Below are 17724 nucleotides of genomic sequence, written 5' to 3'. Positions count from 1 at the left end.
GCTAAAAATTACAAATTTTAACTATTTTTTCACATGACTTTTTAGGCCTCTATTTTTTCTCTGGCCAGACCAAACTAATTATTTCCTCGCCACAAATAAATAATGTTAAATATTTTATGTTTAATATTTGTAATGTTTTTTTGTATATAATGTTTAATATTTTAATGTTCAAAATTAAATAATGTGTCAAAACAAGCTAAATATAGTTGTATACATTTTTTATTCAACAAAAAATATTCTTATAAAAATAATTTTCACTTATCTAAAACTATAAACAGTAAATTGTTCAGGCTAAAGCTCAGAGATCATGAGTTAACAATAGATAAATGGAGAGTTAATCTCCTATTAAAGCAATTTTATTGTAAAGGATGATAATCACATCATATTAACAAAAATAACTGCAAGCGAAAGAAAGCAGGTGATGATCACTTTCAAACAGTTAGGCCCAAAAAATTATCTGTATAAAGAATGGTAAAAGCGAAAGCGGCACACAGAAAACCAAAACAAAACGAGCTCTTAAAAGCAACAGGACTGTGCGTGCACAAGCACCACTTTTTTCCAGTCTTTCAAAGAGAAAGGAACGCACCAGTTGTGTTTCCAGGCACGGTTGTTTTGCACAAGGAAACAGGAGCTTTCAGCACTCATGTGCATCACATCAGCTGTGCATTGCTGACAACATCAGTCAGCGAGGATCGCCTGTATCTCACGGTACACCTGATCATCCTCTCATTCAGTATTCACCTGCTTTCTTTTGATAGCACGAACAGTTAAAATCGTACTGCTTCTCGATTCTAAGAGCACATTTGCACACATATTGACAAACAGTCTTAAACTAAAATTCTAATCTTTAGGGACTAAGCAGCTCTGGTAATTTAAAATTTATTTTCAACCAGCCAATATTTTTTTTAAGCTTTTTTATTATTATTATTATTGCTCAGCCCAATTTTATTACTGCTTGGCCTTTTTCTTTTTTCGTGATTAACACCATTTCGAGCAACTTATGTTTAAATGATCTATCCATCCTACAATAGGCATTTAAGAAAAGTTTATGTTTAAATCAATACTGTTTTCATTTGTGTCAACTACAAATCTTTGAATTTGTAAAAATGGTTATGTCATAATGTGTTCAGTCTATAGGCATGTGTGAGTCCTAATAAACCAAATAACAATGGTGGACTACATGTGTGTCCATTATATAGTGTTTCTTTAGACTGTAGCATCACCAACTGACATTCATAATATTGCACTTTTAGTTGCTTTCATGAATCTGTATGTGCCACTTGATGTCCAATGTAAAAGTTTTATTTTACACCCCACAGACGCGCTTACCAGTCTCTCCAGCTGGGCTCCTGGGGTGCTGCTGACTTCTTCTGCTGTGTTTCTTCCTCGCTTGATCTGCTCCTGAATGTTGGAGCTCGGAGCAGGAGTACCACACTCAAGAAACACCTAAAGAACAAGAAATCATGAAGTGAGTATTAGCACATGGTTCTGATTAGCTCTAATTAAATTAATTAATTTATTTTTTAATATAAAGGTGCAGTATATAAGTTTGACACCCAGTGGTTGAACTAGATATTGCACTCCTGGTTGAAAACATTTTTACTCAGCCTCTCGCCTCTCCTCTCACGCAAGCCCAGATTGCCAGATTGACGACACTAGCAGGAGCGTGCCTCATTATCAAGCCTACATCGTGTCCTAACTAAAAATAACAACACGCGATACAAAGAATTTACTTTTATCACATCAAAATGAGTTTTTGTTCTAACCAACACCTGAAATTTCTATTTTAGAAACGGCTTCTATCTCTGGCAGCTAGACAACAGGATAAACAATGATCACCTCAGGTACAACTCATGTGCTTTATTCAGTGTTTTATGTTAATAATGTTAGTTTGAATGTTATTTTTATGTGACATTTATTGCCATACTACAAAAAAAGAGCAGCAGCATTTCAAGCAGACCTTAAAATAAAGTAAACCATTTGAAATTGAACTTAAGAACTGTGGCTGAGTGCAAGCCAACACATATCAGTGATTCAGCATCTACATTTGATAATGTTAAAGAGGTTTCATATGCATAAATTAGACTACAATAAACTACAGACTACAATTGTAAACTAAAATTTTGTTAGAGTGCAGTAAGTGCACTTTTCTGTGCCTTTGAATGGCTGTATATATATATATATATATATATATATATATATATATATATATATATATATATATATATATATATATATATATATATATATATATATATATATATGACCATTATGATTGCTTATCACTGCAAATCTTGTCACATTGCATGTTGTTAAGACAAGATGTTACAATGTAACCTGCTCACCTAATACTTACGTTTGTAATATTTATATTAACTGTTAATTAATATTCATGTGGAACTCTGAATCTGCGTCTCATTTCAGAGTCTGCTTCTGTCCACCAGAGGTTGTCTTTTGGTAATGGACGCATGCTTTGAGAGCCTTCATGAGACAACCCAGGGTGCTAAAATATTATTGACTATACTGGCACTGGGCGGGTTAAAGGGAATAAAACAAAGACAGACGTTCCAACATGCGCATTTTAAAAGCAGAATAACTGTAGCATTGTTTTCCAGATAGATATGTTCATTCAGCATGTTTCTTAAATAAATAAAAAAATGGTATTTGCATGCTTTAGAAGAGTCAACAACTTACATATAGCATCTTTAATTCTGTTCACTGACCTTATTGATAAACATGTCTTGGTTGTCTTGCATATAGAGAATAGCTTCAGCGATGCGCTTTGGCAGGGAAAGAACCACTGAGTCCACACTATAAGGCCGACTCAGTTTGTCGACTACCTCCAGCATAGCATCTGCACACAAACATTCAAGTCTTCATTTCATCTGGACATGCTGTCAGAGAACTTTCAGCTTATTGTGTATGACCTTGTTTGTCACCAGTGTCTACTGCCTACTCTTTTTTTTTTTTTGTGCCGTTACTGTTAAAAAGTGAATGGAATGTTTACTGCTTAAGTACCGGACTAAGTACTACTTAAACCGGAAGCTGCGACTGTTTAATTATTATTATTATTTTTTTATATTGTGACAGTTCCTAGAGAAATGAAATATTAACTGAGAAAACAGTGGGTGTGGCTTGTTTTTTCTACTGTGAACTGATTGAATGCAGTAATGTAGGCATTTCATTCTGAAAGATCAAGAAAAGGGTTTGGGGAGAGTTATCACAGCCTAACAGACATCTCCTTCTCACCATTTGTGGTTGTTGTCAAAACTGACAGTTGGAGGGGCGTGGTTAAGTATGTTAGCCACGCTTAATACCTTAGACATACAGGTATGTAACCTGAGAACTGAACTGAAAACAAACAGGAAGTGCATTTTCAAATTTGAATTTTTGATTACAAGGGCAAACATATATATATTTTTTTCTAAATGACATGCACAGTAAAAATTGCTCACCACAAAACTAGCAATGTGAGCTAAAAAATTAATATGGTTAATTTTGATTTGTTCTTTAAAGTATGTTCACACCTTAACTCTAATAATAAAGATTTAGTTCTTAAACTCACTCTTAATATAAAAGAATAAGAGAGTCCGCACTTAACAGTAAACTACTGTGTAAAGATATCAGCACAGAAAACCTCTCTGTGTTGTCTCTGTCTGCCTGTGACTGATTCAGTGTGGGGAATAGGAGATCTAAGATGTCATAACTGACAAAAATTGAGTCAAAATATTGTGCTGCAAATGACAATGGAATATACAGGATAATCAATGGATTGCTGTTTGTTTTAAATATATTTTGCATTAAAAATCCTCTAATGCACAGCAATACGTTGATTATACCTTTAAAAAATACAGTTTAAGTCAGAATTATGAGCCCTCCTGTATATTTTTTCACCAATTTCTGTTTAACAAAAGAAGATTCCACCAATCACACTGAACATGCATTTTGCGTAGAGAGGCACCTTTTTTGAATCATTTACTGAAGGCCGCGAGCGTTTTTGCACACCTGCTGCACTTCGCGTTTTTGCCATTGCACGCTTTGCACTAGCAGTTGAAAAAAGTTGCTGTCACCCACATCTTTTTCATTCTCCAATGAAATGAAAACAGAAGCGGGATTTCTGTTGAGGTGATAGCAGTGTTTGTGTTGTCAAGATGATTATGGAAACTTCTATTATTATTAAATATTAAAACTAAACAATATCAACAGCAACACTTGCGCACAGTACGCAGCTGATTCAGTCGTTGCCTAGCGAAACAAAAAGTGCACCGCACTTTTTTTTTTTGTCAACAAAAAGGCATTGCAGTGCACCTTGCGTAAAAGCGCGTTCGGTGTAATCAACCCCTAAGGGGGCTAATAATATTGATCTTAAAGCTGCAGTAGGTGATTGTCTTCAGAAACATTTTTAGTTGTGCTGGTTGAAAGTCTCATCACAGTCCAATAGTAATGATTAAAGTAAATGATCTAAATGTATTTATATGTATTTTAATATTCTGGGTAAGGCATAAAACTAAAAAATGTTCATCCAATTTAATAGAGTCGGGCCAACATCTCTCATAATTCCAATAAGTAACTCCAACTGTCAGTTTTGCGCATCTCTGTTCACGCATATCCGCCATTAGCCTAGATTAGCGAGACATGTATGCGAGACCGCCACAGTTGCGGCAAAATCAAATGCTAAATTGAAACTCCTGAATCAGTATTGGAGTTACTTTTGCACACTAGAGGAAGGACGACACCACATCATGGCTGAAGTATTTCTGTTAGAGAGGTAATGTTATGTTTTAAAACTATATTAGTCACACAGAGCTGATGTAGTGTTATGAATGGGTTCTATGCACAGTGTTCTATGTGATTTTAAGAGGCATGGCTTTGAAACACAGTCCCTCCCTGCCGTCCAAAGCTAATATACTATCCGATCAGCATTTTGGCAGTTCACCTACTGCACCTTTAATATTTTTTTTTTAATTGATGTCTTTTATTCTAGCCAAAATAAAAGGCTCTCTCCAGAAGAAAAAATATAAGTGGTATAAATACCAGAACTAATTTACTGTTAGTAAAGGACCGCACATTCAACATGCAGTATCAATGAAAACAACACTCTACGGTTTGTCAATGACTTTGTCATGGCCATGAATAAAATGTTCATGAGTGAATGTTAAACTACCGAACTGCAGTTAAAGACGAGAAATTGAAGATAAAACACCCAAAATTACATGAGACTCTCAGGAAACGTGAATAGCCGGGTGATGCAACATTTAAAAAGCACTTCAAGTAATTATATTATTGTCTTATTCAGATTAAGGCAAATAACTGTTACTGATGTCCATGTAAATGTAGTCAGTATCTTCAAAGTACGTGAAAGATCCAAATCTTGCTGATTTGATTCAGAAGGGCACTTTTTTGTCAGATGGCTCAGCGGTTTGACTTTCATTTATTCACCGTCATTAGTTTTAAAAAGCACTCTTTCCATTTTATTTGTATATATTTTACTGGAACACATTAACTCTACAGGTGCCTAATAGTTAGCTGTGGAGCTAACATAAATCGTTTTATTCCATATAGTAAACGCATAAAAATCGACATGATAATTTACTAAAGTGCACGCTTCAATGTCTCACGTCCCCCTTAATAGGTGCTGGCAAGCCCCACAGTTTGAAACCCCTGGTGTATATATAGTTATTCTACTATAAAATCTGCTTTGTTAAATTTGTTGTTTGATTTTGGAATCTGCTAGAGCTTTTGTACCCAGAAACAGTGACTTTTGATGTCAGACTTAAGCAAATAGAGTTGTTTATTGGTCCCGCCCACCTGCAAGGTTCCTCCACTCAGTGTCCAGGTCCGCTTGATTGGCGAGGCAGCCCTTTAAGACATTTCGACAGTAGTTTGAGCAGGGTTTGGCCAAGGCCACGCCACTACAGTGAGGACAATACGTCTGCTTCATGACAGCGCGCACACATTCAGTGCTCAGAGAAACCTGCAAAACACAAAAAACACAATTTAAAGAACAGCTTAACCATAATGAATCACTTAACAAGAAAAAAAAAGCCCTGTGAATTGTTTTGTGTCACACACAATATGCGATAATTGCACTGTGCAAATAATTGCTTGTCAGTACAGTTTCCCAAGAGGTCCAAGGATGTGGGATGGTACAGTTTGGTACAACTCTTGCAAAAGAATACCCATGGTGCTTCTCTGAGACGTCTTTCACAATCATTCCTCTTTATCAGGAACCTCCACCCCTCTGATGTCAAAGCGTGGGGGTTTATAGGGTCCCTCAGGGAAAAGCAATGCAGTTCGGGAAGGAAAGTAGAACTTGACATTTGCTTGTTGTTTAAATGAATCTAATTTCACGGATATTGAAAGAAAAAGTCTGTTTTGTTTAGGTGTAAATATAGGTGCAGACAGCATGACATTTGATTTCTGTAAATCCAACTGTTTTCTTTCAGTTCAAACTGCATTAGCCTGCGTGAAGCATTCAGTCGCAGCGGCGGCGTGTAACTTTGACACAATTTCACAAAGCTGAATGTCAGTAACTGTATATTGCATTGCCTTGTGTGAAGTAACTGACTCTGGACAATCTTTAATCCAAGCTTGTAATGCAATCGGATGACGAAGCACTTGATATCACATGCATGCCTTTGTTGTCGGCTAGGAATCATTTAGAAACTTGTGGACTTTTAGTGGTGGGTCCTTCTTCTGCACATAAATGAGCTCTGAGAATAAATTAGCATTTCATTGCAAATCCTACTTTTAAATTCAGATCGAAACAGACAAGTAACCCAAGATGACATCAGCGCAGTTAATGCTGAGCTGCAGTTCTGTCATATGTGTTCAGCTGGATAAAAGAAGAGACCATCAGCTATTATTAAACCTGGATAAAAACTAAATGGAGAAAAAAAGTTCTCAAACACACTGAAGTTCTGTATGAATTTGCATGTATTGGGAACATTTTCCACATGGTACTGTAGAAAAGTTGCAGACCTGGGGCCTCATGTACGAAGACTTGCGTGGAAATCTTACTAAAACATTGCGTACGCACAAAGCTGTAAATGTGCGTACGCAGAAAAAAATTCAGATGTATGAAACACTGCGTACGCCGAATCTCACGCATATTCTTTTGTACATCCGAATGAACGTGAAACTGAGCGCAACATGCACGAGCGCAAAACCCCTCCCTGCCTCCTCCCCCGTATGAATATGCTAATGACTATGCTAATGGCAAAACCCAACGAAAAAGCAATGGCAAAAGCAAGCAAAAAGAGAAACTTTGAACAGAATGTGAATTGGAGGTGCTGCTTTCGGAGGTAGACCGGAGAAAAGCGGTGTTATTTGCAAGTTTGTTCTCCGGAATTAACAACAAAAGAAAAAAAATAGAGTGGGAGAGTTTAGCTGATGCGGTTAACACAGTTGGGTCTGAACATTGCACTGAGTGCATTAAAAAAAATAAATAGTGTGGTTTATATCGGTAAAATGTTGCAGCACCCTAAGCACGTTCGAGTCTGAACTCGGTTCGAATCCAGCGTCTGATGAACTCTTTCTTCTTTTTTTCCCCCGCTACATATCAGATTTTGCCAACTATTTATCACGAGAAAGACAAGTAGGAATCATCAATAAGTTTGTGCATCATATTTTATTTGCAGATTTATTGAATGGAAATGTTTCTGATTCACGAATGCAAATTCATCTTTAGATAGTGTCTTTATAGCAATGTGCGTGCAGTAGATAGCTCAGATTACATTGGGAAAACAGGCGACTACTGCAAATTGTGCTTTAATGTTTAGCTGCTCAACTGTATGGTATGGAAACCTTATTTACCTGCTAGATGAACCCGTCTCATACAGCTGCCATTGCAAGGCTCAGACACTTGTAGAGAGGAATTTAACACAACTGCCTCTAGGAGTCGCCAATGGAAATAAAACAGACACGCACAAAAAATGTGCGTACGCCTGGCAAAAAGCTGCCGTGAAGCTGCGCACATTCCCACGTTCAGTTCATTGTTAGTAAATCCAAACGTGAGCGATTCTGAGCGTGAAACCTGGCGTACGCAAAGTTTTTGTGCGTACGCAACGTTGATACATGAACCCCTGGGGCCTCATGTACGAAGACTTGCGTGGAAATCTTACTAAAACATTGCGTACGCACAAAGCTGTAAATGTGCGTACGCAGAAAAAAATTCAGATGTATGAAACACTGCGTACGCCGAATCTCACGCATATTCTTTTGTACATCCGAATGAACGTGAAACTGAGCGCAACATGCACGAGCGCAAAACCCCTCCCTGCCTCCTCCCCCGTATGAATATGCTAATGACTATGCTAATGGAAAAACCCAACGAAAAAGCAAAGGCAAAATCAAGCAAAAAGAGAAACTTTGAACAGAATGTGAATTGGAGGTGCTGCTTTCGGAGGTAGAACGGAGAAAAGCGGTGTTATTTGCAAGTTTGTTCTCCGGAATTAACAACAAAAGAAAAAAATAGAGTGGGAGAGTTTAGCTGATACGGTTAACACAGTTGGGTCTGAACATCGCACTGAGTGCATTTAAAAAAGACATAGTGTGGTTTATATCTGTAAATTGTTGAAGTACCCTTAGTAGTCTCAGTGGCGCACCTCATAAGAAGCATATGATCATGTACTGACACGTTCGAGCACAAACTCGGTTCGAATCCAGCGTCTGATGAATTCTTTCTTCTTTTTTTTCCCGCTACATATCAGATTTTGCCCACTATTTATCACGAGAAAGACAAGTAGGAATCATTAATAAGTTTGTGCATCATATTTTATTTGCACATTTATTGAATGGAAATGTTTCTAATTCACGCATGCAAATTTATCTTCAGATAGTGTCTTTATAGCAATGTGCGTGCAGTAGATAGCTCAGATTACATTGGGAAAACAGGCGACCGCTGCAAATTGTGCTTTAATGTTTAGCTGTTCAACTGTATGGTATGGAAACCTTATATACCTGCTAGATGAACCCGTCTCATACAGCTGCCATTGCAAGGCTCAGTCACTTTGTAGAGAGGAATTTAACACAACTGCCTCTAGGAGTCGCCAATGGAAATAAAACAGACACGCACAAAAAATGTGCGTACGCCTGCCAGAAAGCTACCGTGAAGCTGCGCACATTCCCACGTTCAGTTCATTGTTAGTAAATCCAAACGTGAGCGATTCTGAGCGTGAAACCTGGCGTACGCAAAGTTTTTGTGCGTACGCAGCGTTGATACATGAGGCCCCTGGTGTGTTCATAAAGAAAGAAAGAATGAATGAGAAAGAAAGAAAGAATGAGTGAGTAAATATCTCACATGTTTAGATCATTTTACTGATTCATTTCTAATTACAATAAAAATCGACTCAAACTCCACTATGAAGCAGAGGTGGGAATAAGTGACAAAGTCTGGAGTAAAACATTCAAGTCTAATGCAAGTCAATTTTTTTTCAGACTCAAGTCAAACCACTGCTTATTTCAAGTCAAGTCGTAGCTTGGTCTAGCAAGTCACTTTTAAGTTATTTATTTATTATTTTTTTTTTTTTTGCCATTTCATTTGCATTGTTTTATACAAATAGTATACACTTTGGTTAGCCAAGATGAAGCTGAAAACAGCAGAACTAGTGTAACTTCGTAATTTACCATTTTTGGTGTGGGTTAAATGGTGGTAATTGCTGATTTGTGAGTTGCATGTTTTGTATGTTTTCTTGGTGTCGTCTTGCTTGTAATCTTTAAACACAAATTTAATTATCTTTGGCGGAACGCCTTCCATTTTTAGTAACTGTATGCTCTTCATCTGATGGCAGATGAAATAAAATGATAGCAAATGAATTGTTCTAATGTATCATTTAAAGTGGATTAAAATTCAACAGATTCTTTTAAAATGGTTTGCATTTCCAGAAAACACTAATCCACAAATTTATGCCAGTTAAATGTGACCCAATTCCGTTTTTTTGCTCATATGTGACACAAATCGAATCTGTTCTATGACCGTTTAACCATGAAAAAAAAAAACATGCATGCATTTGAATATTCAGAGATCGATTTGAGGCCTAGAAATAAATCGGATATGTGACAATGCGACTATCATGCAAACGAGTGGATCGGATTTATTTACATTTACATTTAGTCATTTAGCAGTAGCTTTTATCCAAAGCGACTTACACCAACTGGGCCGATTGAACACGAGCGTTCGGAAAAGTGATTTCTTCCCTCTTTGGGATGGAACCACGAGGCGACGTTCATTCACAGAACGCAAGTTCATGATGCATTCCGTTTTGTACGTCATTAAACTTGCAACAATGTGGTACTTCTTCCGCGGTTTAATGACGTAGAATGAAGAGCGTTTGTGTGCTCATCCTGAAATGTCGGACCCACTGCTCCTCATTAAAGCCAGCCACTATTTGCTCTCACCAGACTGGAGATCTCTCTCGTACCCAGAAATTCCTCTGAATGGTGGAGGACACCATATATAAGCCATAGGCACAAGCTGCGATGACGGCCCTTTCCCTCCTCCTCTGCTTCAAAATCATTGTAAAGTTGGGCAAACTTGGCAAATTTCGCAGAGCTAAAAGCAAGACAATTTCTTCTATTGTGGCTAGTGTTGCGGCGCAGCTGCTAGTAGCCACCTTTACGCATGAGTGACGTCATGAATTGTATAGCAAGTGTAAACATATGAATCAGATATGGATCACAATTAAAAAAAGACCTGATATTGACCTGACCATCAAGACCTGACAGGGTAAATGTGGCCCTAGTTAGTAGGCTTTTAACTTGCCTGGCACTCCCTCTGACAATTATAAAATAAATAAATATATATTTATATATAAATAAGAATCAGTTGCAGTGCTTTATTCAAAACAGTACAGAGAATCTATCTTTCAAACCTATCAAAGAACAGATGAGCCAACGCAATCTCACAGCAATTCATAACTTTTTGATTTAGTGGTTAATTCATATGAAATCATACAATTTAGTATGATTTGCTCATCATCCAATGACGGTTGGGGTTAGGGGTGGGGTTGGGTGCCACACCTCCTTTTTAAAGTTGTACATTTTCGTACAACTAAACTCGAACAAATTAGCCACTATTCTAACAAAACAAAATACTTACATTTCCTCATGAGATCAGGCTGGGTGAGCTGATAATACAGCACATGCGGGACTTAGTACTTTATTTTTATTTTTATTTCTTTAAGGATGCATAATTTATAACAAACGGTTATGTATTTAACAAGAACAAGTTTTTTCGAGTTAGGGTCTCAAGTCGTGACAGCCAAGTCAAGTCTTTTTTTGGATATTACGAGGGGGGGAACTCTGAACACACTGATCTATATTCTTTATAAATCATTTTGTAGATACAGAGACTTTTAACTATTCTAACCAAAGTGACTTTATCCATGATGTCGTAACTTGCCAACTCACTAAATATTAACTTCCCCCAAGTACTTGAACATACCACAAAACAACTTATCATGAGTGAGTCCCTGAATCATTCTCTCAAACTATTTTTCCAAGTACACTAAATCATTGTTTAAATCTCTGGGTAGCTAATTTTTAAGTGAGCACTTTTTATCTTGCAGTCAAATGATTCATTCAGGGTGAAAAATCATTCATAAAGGGAGTGGACTAACATTGCATCTTTCATATCCAAGTTTGTTATTTTATATGTAGATAGGCAGCATTCATTAATGCATTTTCCTTTGGCTCCGTCCTTTTATTCATCAGGGTTTGCCACAGCGGATGAAACAAGAAACACGGAATTTACAGCGGATGCCCTTCCAGCTGCAAGCCAGTACTGGGAAACATCCATACACACATACACTACAGCCAATTTAGTTAATTCAATTCACCTATACCGCATGTCTTTAGACTGTGGGGAAAACCAGAGCACCCAAAGGAATCCCACGCCAACACGGGGAGAACTTGCAAACTCCACACAAAAATGATAACTGAACCAGCTGTTGCTTTTAAATAAATTGGTTGACTTTCATTTTTATAAAGTGACTAAACCCATTGCCTTAAAGTTATTAAATAAATTAACTGTGCATAACAAAAAGTAATAAAAAAAAAGTTGTCAATGTAACATTGGGTTTACTCACATTTAAGTCAACTTGTATATTTTAAGACAAAGGTTTTACTCACTTTAAAGAGCCCCTATTATGGGTTTTTGAAAATTATCTTCCATGCCGTGTGTAACACGGCTCTAAGTGAATCGGGTTTAAATCCAAAAGTTCACCATGTTTAAAACTATTGATTCTTTAACAAAATATTCGACTCAGAGTCGAATAAAGGAATAGAGTTGGGTTTGAATCTTTTGCTTAAATGCGACAACGTCGATATGGTACATCACTAAATATGTAGTACTGGATCCCGTAAAACGTGAACATGTCTTTCCCTTTAGACTCTAGCAGAGCAGGGGGATAACAAGACTGATTATGACACAAAGCTGACCATCACTGACAGACAGGATTTCGGATGCCAGGAATAAAGGGTTAAAGTTCATTTTCACAACAATATCACAGTATAGCCAAACTAATGCTGTTTGTTCCTGTCATTTTTCAGATTTTTAATACAATAACTTACACTGCAATGCAGGATTCGCCGGCTGTTTAATATTAAAAGAAGACGCAGCAAAGACTATTTTGTATGGAACTTTGTTAGATTTTGACAAAGACCTTGTCATTAACATTTACAGTTCATATGGTTCATAAGTTCATACACTTCCTTCAGATCATAACATGCAAGTGTAATTAAAATAGTTTTCTCGTTTTGTGTAGTTTGCAAAATATGTATTTAATTGTGTGTTGTAACTTGTAATCACTCAGTGCAGCTTGTAATCACTTATTTATTACAAATCAGTGCTTTTACTGTATCTCCCAGGTTAAATCTTTATAGGCTATTCACATGAAAACATTGAAAATGCAACATGTGCTTCTTTCTTTACCGATTTGAATGCGTTTCTGAACTCGTGATCCTCTGCCGTTTGTCTTTGCTATGGCCACCATCAGCTGTTCCTACACCAGGGGTGGCCAATCCTGTTCCTGGAGATCTACCTTCCTGCAGATTTCAGTTGCAACCCTTATCAAACACACCTGTCTGTAATTATCAGGTGGATTTCAGGTGCTAATTAATTGGTTCTAATTGAGATTAGCGTTATGAGTAAAGTAATATGCCGGTGTTTAACTGCATTGCATTATTGAGTTCCTGCATTGGGCTCTCACATTGGGCTTTTCTCTCTGTCTCGCGCTGAACCTAGTTGACCAATCACAACAGACTGTGTCATTGGACCAATAACAGCAGATTAGCCTCATGCAAAGGCGGGGTTTGGGAACAAATGAATCGCTGAACAAATCAGAGTCTTTGGGATAATTAGATAAAAATAAATGCAGAAAATGTGTTTTTTGACCTTGCATGCATATCAGCCTGTTGTTGGAGACCCCAAAAACAAAATGTGACCTTTTATAATGCAAAATAGGGGCTCTTTAAGTAAATACACTAATGGCTTTTAGCAATGTACCATTTCTAGTTTAAAATTTATGAAATATAACAGCTACAACACCAAGTGTACATGGAAAAGCATCACATGACATTGGTAGCAGATTCCTTTTTCTCTAGATATTAATATGCACATATTCTTTACAGTGAAAATCAGCAGTATCATGGGAGGAAGTCATTTTTTGCCACACACTGAGACATAAATAGCTGGACTGGACTAAGGGAAAAAGACTTGCATCAGACTCCTACACAACTTAATACACATTCACACACACACACATAGACCCTTCGGGAGACCTGGCAGCGCTTGGTACCCAAAGGATGACTCAAGCACACACTATTTAATGAGGAGAGAAGAGAACGAGATGAGAGAGAGATACAGAGAATAGACAAATCGAGTGGATGTGAGAAGGAGAATGTGTGAAGATGCACAGGAAGCTCCGGGGAGGAGGGAAAAAAAGTGAAGGAAGAGAGGAGGAGAGAGAAAACTAGTTGAGGGAGGATAATATGGCACATCAAAGCCTGTGAGCATCTGTGATTCATCAGATCAGAGCCGGATAAAGAGACTCTTCTGGCCAATATAACATTGAGACCTGGACCAAAATTTGGGGGATTCGTGCACTTTCAGATTGAATCAAAGAAATTCTTTCAACAAGTTTGTGATTGGAATTGGCGTGGGAGTTTTGTACTGAACTTGGATTTGACTTTTAGGATTTGACTTTTAGTATCCATTGTTCATGCAGATAATTCAAAACGAGCTAATTACTGGGTGCTATAAAACAAGGCATTGACCATTCTTCTTAAAGGTGCAGTAGGTGATTGTCTTCAGAAACATTTTTTGTTGTGCTGGTTGAAAGTCTCTTCACAGTCCAATAGTAATGATTTCAGTAAATGATCTAAATGTGTTTATATGTATTTTTATATTCTGGGTAAAGCATAAAACAAAAAAAATGTTCATCTAATTAAATAGGGTTGGACCGTCATCTCGCTTAATTTCGATAAGCTGGTCAGACTGTCTGTTAGCAAATGTAGATTCCGACTTCTGCGCATGTGTTCACGCAGATTCGCCATTAGCGCGTGCCTGTCTGCATCAAAAACGCATGCGCGCGAGCGAGCTGCTGGCCGAATTGGGCTGAAGGACAGCCGAGCTTGGGCCGATTACTGTAAACCCAGGCGCGGGTATAATTCGCTCTTAAATCGGCCGCGTGGTCACGAGACGGACCGGGAGAAATCAAAAGCTGAATTGAAACTTTTAAATACCTGAATCAATATTGGAGTTACTTTAGCACGCTGGAGGAAGGACGACACCATGGCTGCGGTATTACTGTTAGACAGGTAATGTTCTGTTAAATATATTTTTTTTTTTCTTCTGGAAAAACTATTATTTGTTTTATTTTGTTTAATTTTGGCTAGAATTAAAGCAGTTTTAAATTTTATAAAGCTTTTTTAAGGTCAATATTATAAGCCCCTTAAGCAGTATTTTTTTTAGATAGTCAACAGAACAAACCATTGTTATACAATGACTTACTTAATTATCCTAACCAGTCTAATTAATGTACTTAAGACTTTAAATTGCACTTTAAGTTAAATGCCAGAATCTTGAAAAATATCTGGTAACACTTAATAGTCCATTTGCATATTAGTAGACTGTCTGCTTAATATCTGTTAATACTGCTCTTTCAACAGTCATTCGAAGAAACTTTGCAAGTTCATGTCACTTTACCCACCCTAACAGTCTACTTATAATCTATAAAGAATTGCTTGGTATGTAGAGACAATTTAACTTAAATTCAACAAACGGACCATCAAAATAAAGTGTGACCAAATATCTAGGTAAATATTATAGTGTCAGGGTTCTGCCACTCTCGTCTTGTAATTCTTGTTTTTTGACGGAGTCCAAACACTAGCTCTGTCTTGTCCTGTCCTGTTGTGCTCGGCTGGAGTTTTCTTGGGTCAAGCACTTGTTTTGTCATTGTGTGTGTCTCTGGGTGTGCGTCGTTGCCCACTTGATGCGGGCACGTGGGGTTTGCACGTCCTTGGGATGCGCACTCTTGTACTCGTGTTTGTGTTTTGTTCTGTCGGCATCGCGCGGATTCATTCTAAGCATCTTAGTTCAGTGTTGTGTTTGTCTTGTCATACGAACATGTGGTTAAAGAGTTCTCTCATTGGCTGCGTGTTCTAGTCTCGTTTTATATCAGTACATGGCTTGTGTTGTCTCTGTGTCATGTGCTCTACCGTCTATTATCTAGTCCCAACCTCCTTGTTAACCCATTGTTAGTTAATTATGTTCATCTGTTTGTGTGTTAATTTACTTCTGCTTATATACTTCTCCTGTCTGCTGTCCTGTGCCAGTTCGTCAATATTTGCCTGTCCTGTTTTATCCAGCCCTGCTTTGTCCTGCCAGTCCAAGTTTGGTTGTTTTTTTTTGCCTTTTAAATCATGTTTTCCCCTTCGGGGTAGTTTGTTTTGCCTTCTTGTTCTATTTTATAATAAATCATTTTGTCTGCAATTGGATCCTCGCTCAATCATCCTTCCCAACCTGTGACATATTTACTGTTATCATGGCAAAGATAAAATAAATCAGTTACTATAGGGATGTAATGATTTACCTGATTTACGGTTCAATATGATTCACGATACTAATCTCACATTTCATGATTTAGTCACAATTTTTTTAAATATTATTTATTAAAAATTATTTGAAACAAATTTGAGGTGAAGAGCCCTTTCATTTTTTCCCTAAACGCTGCACATTTTTGCTAAGTTTAATATATTTTCTGCTATAACCAAGCTAGAAAAATATACATTGCACATTTTGAGTTCACTTATATACAGTTGTAGTCAGAATGATCAGCCTCCTGTTGAATTTCTTTCTTTTTTAAATATTTCCCAAATTATGTTTAACAGAGCAAGAACATTTTCACAGAATGTCTGATAATATTTTTTTTCTTCTGGAGAAAGTCTTATTTGTTTAATTTCGGCTAGAATAAAAGCAGTTTTTAATTAAAAAAAAAAAAAACATTTTAAGGTCAAATTTTTTAGCTACATGTATATTTCCCCTTTAAGCTACATGTATATTTCTTTTTTCAGATATTCTACAGAACAAACCATCATTATAGAATAACTTGCCTAATTACCCTAATCTGCCTAGTTAACCTAAGTAACCTAGTTAAGCCTTAAAATGTCACTTTAAGCTGTATAGAAGTGTCTTGAAAAATATCTAGTCAAATATTATTTACTGTCATCATGGCCAAGATTAAATAAAACAGTTATTTGAAATTATTTATTAAATGTGTTATTAAAACTATTATGTTTAGAAATGTGTTGAAAAAATCTTCACTCCGTTAAACAGAAATTGGGGGAAAAAATAAACAGGGGGGCTAATAATTCAGGGCGGCTAATAATTCTGACTTCAACTGTACATACAAATATTTTGTATCTGATTGTATCTGATTTCTTATTAATTCACTAAAAATATGTTTGGTTGTATCAAAGCCCTTTTAAGGCAACTCATTTTACTTTGCGCCAATCTTTGAAATACAGTGTGCTCTGGCATTCTGTCTGAATAGGGAAACATCAAATTCTCTAAAATTGCTTGCCAAGCTTACGATTGAATTTCATATTAAGAATCACCAATAAAATTAAATAACAACTGTCTCTTTAGTTTCATTTTTAAATGTTATAATCACACAAAATCTGCAGAAACTCATGTCTGGTCTGAACCCCTCCCCCCAAGTACAGGCAGACTATTACGATCAATGATTGGCTCCTATACTAGAAGGTGGGGTTTCGTTCACCATATTGACTGTTCCCTTTTCCGCATTGTGACATTTCTTGTGTATTCTATAGTTTTTGGTTGAAATAATCTAATGTTTTGGCTCAAATATTGACAAAACCAATGTTTGGTTGATTCTTACATTAAAATTAAATGACATTATATTTAATCCAACTGTTGTGTTTGTCCATATTCCACTCAGTGTTGGGTTATACAACAGTATTAGTACAGTAAATGTGCCAAAAAAAAAAATCCACATTTTAATTTGGCCTTCTATTTTAATTTGTTTAACCATGTTGTTGTAGGCAAAATTGTGAATTCTACATAATTATTTAAAAAAAAAATTCTCCATATTGTATATTTTCAGGGTCTTTGAATTTTTGTGTATCTATTTTGGATCAGAACTGACTAAATGTGTTTATGTTGCATAAGGGACAAATATTAAATATTTATTTGAAAGAATCACT

General features: G+C 36.7%; 2 protein-coding genes and 1 long non-coding RNA gene across 3 annotated transcripts in view; 1 reads left to right on the top strand and 2 right to left on the bottom strand.

Annotated features, from left to right (window-relative positions):
- The window catches only part of LOC147846486 (uncharacterized), a 480702-nt gene extending 464713 nt beyond the window's left edge, over window positions 1-15989 (bottom strand). The window contains exon 1 of the mRNA XM_087241354.1: window positions 13972-15989. The gene's annotated coding sequence lies outside the window, so the exon portion shown is untranslated. The remainder of the gene's footprint in view (window positions 1-13971) is intronic.
- The window catches only part of LOC147846482 (uncharacterized), a 455407-nt gene that overhangs the window by 138159 nt on the left and 299524 nt on the right, over window positions 1-17724 (top strand). The gene's annotated exons all lie outside the window — the stretch shown is intronic.
- Window positions 1-17724, bottom strand: part of gpc1b (glypican 1b) — a gene marked incomplete in the record, with an annotated part of 153224 nt that overhangs the window by 9034 nt on the left and 126466 nt on the right. The window contains 3 exon segments of the mRNA NM_201020.3: window positions 1330-1446; window positions 2724-2854; window positions 5809-5974. Coding sequence (NP_957314.2) covers window positions 1330-1446; window positions 2724-2854; window positions 5809-5974 — 414 coding nt within the window.

Source organism: Danio rerio, chromosome 2 (genome assembly GCF_052040795.2).
Source record: "Danio rerio strain M-AB ecotype USA chromosome 2, GRCz13ab, whole genome shotgun sequence".
In the NCBI taxonomy this organism is placed as follows: Eukaryota; Metazoa; Chordata; class Actinopteri; order Cypriniformes; family Danionidae; genus Danio; species Danio rerio.
Note: the sequence above shows the minus strand (reverse complement) of the source record. Positions and strands in the feature narration are given on the sequence as shown.